This window comes from Guillardia theta (assembly GCF_000315625.1).
Source record: "Guillardia theta CCMP2712 unplaced genomic scaffold GUITHscaffold_7, whole genome shotgun sequence".
Taxonomy (NCBI): Eukaryota; class Cryptophyceae; order Pyrenomonadales; family Geminigeraceae; genus Guillardia; species Guillardia theta.
Window position 1 is genome coordinate 214598 of NW_005434667.1, and position 5328 is coordinate 219925.

Below are 5328 nucleotides of genomic sequence, written 5' to 3' on the forward strand. Positions count from 1 at the left end.
GGAGGAGGGGAGGGGGGGGAGAGAGGAGCGAGCAGCGAGCAGCGAGGAGAGAGGAAGGGGGAGGGAGGAGAGAGGAGAGAGGAGAGAGGAGAGAGGAGGAGGAGGAGGAGGAGGAGGGGGAGGGAGGAGAGATGCAAGGGAGGAGGGAGGAGGGGGGCGAGTGAGAGGCGAGAGATTGGAGGGCGGAGAGTGGATGGATACGAGAAGAGGAGACAAGAGCCCTTCAGGAGGTTGTGCGGTTCTCTTGAAACCTGCTGCTTGCAGCCTTGGGCATTGACCCCAGAGACGGAGGATCCTGACGATGCAAGTAAGAAGAACACTCTTTATTGAAAATTGTTCTGAAAGAAGCTTTGCAGATGGGGAGGATGATTATGGTTTTGCAAACATTGAGGTTATCCGTGCATGGAACCTGTCCTGCTCGTTTTCAATCTTGATCGGTGCACACAGGACGATTTGGCGAGGTATGGCAAGGACGACCTGATAGCCGAAGCGTTGAGGAACGAGGCTTCCGACCTCAGGTGAGACCGCGAACGGGAGTGTGATTGATGACAAAGGAGCTGCTCTCTTTCAAGACTCTCATGTTTGACGTCAGGAAATTTGCCAAGAGGATCGAAGGAGATCTCCGCAAGGTGACTTCCTCTTGCTGGATGAGACTGCAGTCGTTAAATGAGGTTGCAGGTCGAGAGAGAGTCGATATCAGACTACGTGCAAGAGAGCGAGAATCTTGCAAAGCTGCACATGAAGATTAAGGACTGTGACGATGTGCTGGCGAACATGCAGGTAGATCGGTTCATCTCATCTGAGAAGCCCTGAGAACAATATACTGCAGTCCCTCCTTGGCAGCTTCCAATCCGACCTCGGGAAGGTATAGAGTATCCAAAGACTTTGCTGATATCTGACATGTTGCAAGGTCAACATGGAGATCAAAAGCCTGCAAGAGCGAGCGACGGACCTCTCTGTGAAGACAAACAATCGCAAGAAGGTCGAGAGTCAGCTGGTGGGTCGAATAGATAATATGCTGGTGTCTTCGGAACTTATCGAGAAGATCACCGAGACAGAGGTGGTCGTTATCGTCCCTTTCTGCCTTTTGACTTGTCGCGGTCATTCTTGTCGATGTTGGTTTCAGGTCTGTGATGCATACATGGAATATCTCCTCATGTTGAGGAAGAAAGTTAGCTTCGTAAACAGTGAGAAGGCAAAGGTAAGTTCTCACAACAACAACAACAACAACAACAACAACAACAACAACAACAACAACAACAACAACAACAACAACAACAACAACAACAACAACAACAATTGACCCAGCATGCAGGAGGTCGGTTGCAACGCGTATGTGAAGCCTGTGCTGGAGATGCTGCGTCTGAAAGCTGTTGAGAAGGTGAGGGTACGGACATGAGTTGCATCTCTAACAACCTTGTATCAGATCAGGAGTTTTTTACTCCACAAGATTTATGCTCTTGGGAAGCCCAAGACTAACTTCCAGATCTTACAGCAAGTGCGCTTAATGCAAACAGATAAGATGCAAATATCTCACACAATCTAATGCAGAACGTGCTGATGAAGTTTAAGTATCTCATCCAATTCCTACACGATCATGATCAGGTCAGTGAACAGAAACAGCTGTCCATCGCTTTCAGCTGTTGTTGTTGTTGTTGTTGAACCCTAACATTGTGGTTATTAGGAGATTTACCATGAGGTTTTGGAAGAATACATCAACACCATGGGGCAGATCTACCTGCAGCACTTCAAAGCGCACACAAGGCACCTGTGTCGATGCCAAGTGAGAATTTTGAGCGATCAGGACGGTGAAGGTGTTGATCTTCGCTGCAGGTTGAGACAATGACGATATCAGACACGATAGTTCAGGTTTCAGGACATGAGAATGATTGCTCTGTTTGTTGAGAGGCATGTGGCAGACCGAAGAAAGCATTTCGTTCTCCTCTCCCGTTGCCGTTCGCTCGCTCTTCTCCGGTGAAGAAAACAGCAGAACTTTGACGGGAGAGTCTGAATTGTTCTTGTGACATTCAGTTCCTGCACTTGGGGGCATTGCAAACATGGGTGAGTTTGAAGTTTAGGTGAACTCGTTGATGATGTTCAGGTGCACATAGGATGTGATTTGCGATGTTGATGAATTTACTGATGTTTGTTGAAATGAATATGCTGATCATACGTGCATACCTGTTGACTGAACGTTCTGATGTTTGTTTGCAGTTGGCGCAAGTCAGCCTGCTCCGATGGCAGACCGATCAAGAGATACGAGGTGACAAGAATGCTTTCAACCTCCTCCCCGTCTTGTTGTTTTCTCCATCATCTCTTTCTCCCTCCTCTTCCTCCTCACCCCGCGCTCCACAGCATCTTCTGCCTTGGAGATCGAGATTGTGTCCTCAAGGTGAAGTCGAAGTTAGCTCTGCGCCATGACGTGCTGACAGTCGGCAGGGAGACGGAGTTGACGTGTTGATGCGAGTGAGAGACGCTGAGAGAGAGAAACCATGACGATGATGTCTGTGTTGCAAGGTGGTGGCGGAGAAGGGCAAACAGCGACCGGAGGTGAGTGAATGAGGGATTAGAAAGGAGCAGGAGCAGGAGCAGGAGCAGGAGCAGGAGCAGGAGCAGGAGAGCAACAACGGGGATGATCTGCTTGCAACGAATTGTTGAAATTGTTCGATCAGGTTGTTTTCAAAGGAGCCCTGATGCTGGTCACATCAGGCGCCTCGTCCGAGCAGGTGAAGGAGGAGGAGGTGGACGAGGTGGAGAAGGAGGAAGAATATGATATGATTTAGATGTTCATTTCCGAGTTCTTTCAAAGTCCCAACGTTCTGGGGAAGATCTTCAAACCTGTGAGAAAGGGCGGGAGGTTTTGAATCAGCTCACTGTGCTCGCCAGGCGTTCTCAGTCATCGACGAATTCTTCAAGTGGACTCGTTGGGGCAGAAGACATGTACTGACATGCTGTCAGGGCCCAGATAGAGCAATGTTTCGACCCTCTAGGGCTCCTGCTCATGATCCGGGTGACTCGCTAGAGAGTTTTATGCTTCAGCTTGATAGTTTTGTTGTGTTTTCAACTTGCCGTCAGCATTTGCGATGTCGGAGGGTCGGAGGTTTGGCGGCTGATGTGTCCCCCAGGTCACTCAGGAGATGAGGAACAAACTGGAGCAGCTGCAGCTGAATAATCTCTTCCCTTTCGTGGACTCGATCATCATGATCTTGTGGCCGAGGTGAGCAGCTTCAACTGCTCCTATCGCCATAACAGGAAGTCGTCAGGTTCAAGAGCCTCCTCGACGTTCAGATGGGTAGGAAACCCTCCTCCTCCTCCTCCGCTTCCTCCTCCTCCTTCTCCTCCTCCTCCACCACCACCACCACAACCACCTTTTGCTCCTCCTCCTCCTTGGCCAGCTCCTCCTCCTTCTCCTCATCCTCATCCTCATCCTCCACCTCTTCCGCGTCCGCCTCCCCCGTCATGACCTGTCGCTGAAGGGACTGGCAGGTACCGTGAGGAGCGCGAACGCTAGCGCACTTATCAGCGAGGTGAGGAGGAGGTGATAGCGCTCGGGGTCTGATGTGCGTCAGGGATGCGAGAAGTATCCTCATCATGTTACCCGGCGGTATGCAGAGCTGACAGCCTCCCTGATCCAACTGAGGAATGCAGGTGGGCGTGTAAAGATGATGATGATGATGATGATGATGATGATGATGATGATGATGGTGATCTCATAATTGTAATTGTGATTTTGATTTGGGTGATTCGTCATTCTACTCTTGGGCAATTTTTTTTGCCCAGTTCCTCTTTCCCACCACTTACCTCCTCCTCCTCCTCCTCCTCCTCCTCCTCCTCCTCTCCCTCAACAACAACAACAACAACAACAACAACAACAACAACAACAACAACAACAACAACAACAACAACAACAACAACAACAACAACAACAACAACAACAACAACAAGCTTCTTCTCCTTCATTCTCACTGATGCCGCAGCCTCTGCTGAGATGCTCGATCACTCTCTCAACTTCATGAGAAGTGAGATCGACAGTTTGATGATCCGGTGAGACAGCAAAAGATGTGAAAGTTGCTGACGTACATGTCAGCATGTCTCATTGCTTCAAGAACTTCCTGAGACAACACATCTTCATCATCAACCAGGTCCGGGCTGACATGCTGAACCACTTGTTCCTTCCCGACCCTCATCATGTCATGATCCCAACCATTTTCATGTGTTTCCAGCGTCGATCCTGTTGCCTGATGTCAAACTCGCTTTCCTTCTACATTCTTAGTTCCCTCCTCGTCCTGCTCCTCCTCCACCACTGATGACTGATCTACAGGTCGACGCCATCATCACCACCTACGTCGACCGATCACTGCCCGCTGACTGTGAGCTGTTCCCTCCTCCTTCAGCTCGCGTGAGTTTGCGGCAGGTCAAACTTTCTTCCACCAAAAGCTGGAGTCAGAGATCAACATCTTCGTGGAGGAAGAACTTGTGGAGCGGTAGAGGAGGAGGATGGGCAAAGGGGCGGGAAGGCGGGTGGGAGAGGAAAGGCAGAAAGTGGAGAGGGAGGAGGAGGAGGAGGTGATGAAAGGGCATAGATGGATGGCAACAGTGAAGCAAGAGAAACTTTACAGGCCAAGAGCAGGAGCAGGAGCAGGGGCAGGGGCAGGGGCAGGAGCAGGGGCAGGGGCAGGGGCAGGAGCAGGAGCAGGAGCAGGAGCAGGAGTGGAAGAGAGATGAAACTGATTCGTGATGGATTCCTTAAAACAGCTTTGGCCCGATCGTCAAATTTGTACAACAGGTAAGATGAGCATGGAAGAGAATTCCTTGGGTGACCAGAGTTTTAGTTTGAGGATATGTCAGACAAGCCAGGAGCAGGAACAGGAGCAGGAGCAGGAGCAGGGGCAGGGGGGGTTTGCAAAATTCCCCTCTCGACGGCTGCTCCTCTCGTTCAGGTATTCGAATGTCAAACAATCTGCTCCTAGAATGATTTTCTTTCACCTTGTCTTCTTGATTCTCTCCTGCCAAAGTTCGTTCGCCCCTTTGCCCTCTTCGTTTCTTCCCTTTCCCTCATCCCTCTTCCTCCTCCTCCCATCCTTCACTTCCGCTACATGTTCTTAATGTGTTTTCTCAAGGGGTTTGCATCCTCTTGGAAAAAAGGCATCGAGAGTATCAACTTGGATGTGATGGTACTGCTTCCCTTCCCCTCCCTGCATCGTCTTTCTCCTCATCGTAACTCCTTCCTCAACCACGAGGGGGGGGGGATAAAGAAGGTGCTTCTTCACGTTAGCAATATCCTGGTGATTTAACCATCTGCCGAGGAAATTCCAGGGGCGGCTCTTC

At 50.2% G+C, this 5328-nt stretch overlaps 1 protein-coding gene across 1 annotated transcript; it reads left to right on the forward strand.

The window, feature by feature from the left end:
- Window positions 1-301: 301 nt before the first annotated feature.
- VPS52B (vacuolar protein sorting 52B) lies at window positions 302-4488 on the forward strand (the record flags this gene model as incomplete). Its single annotated transcript, XM_005839749.1, has 29 exons — window positions 302-307; window positions 448-518; window positions 593-629; window positions 679-780; window positions 830-865; window positions 911-1201; window positions 1316-1381; window positions 1427-1498; window positions 1552-1605; window positions 1685-1783; window positions 1834-1869; window positions 1920-1974; window positions 2032-2061; window positions 2215-2263; window positions 2356-2392; window positions 2440-2466; window positions 2518-2550; window positions 2673-2726; window positions 2784-2840; window positions 2887-2915; window positions 2959-3010; window positions 3126-3217; window positions 3253-3292; window positions 3396-3527; window positions 3570-3648; window positions 3978-4044; window positions 4088-4142; window positions 4322-4370; window positions 4415-4488. 29 exons carry the CDS (start codon window positions 302-304, stop codon window positions 4486-4488), a joined length of 1881 nt encoding a protein of 626 aa, XP_005839806.1.
- Between the last annotated feature and the right edge of the window lie 840 nt (window positions 4489-5328).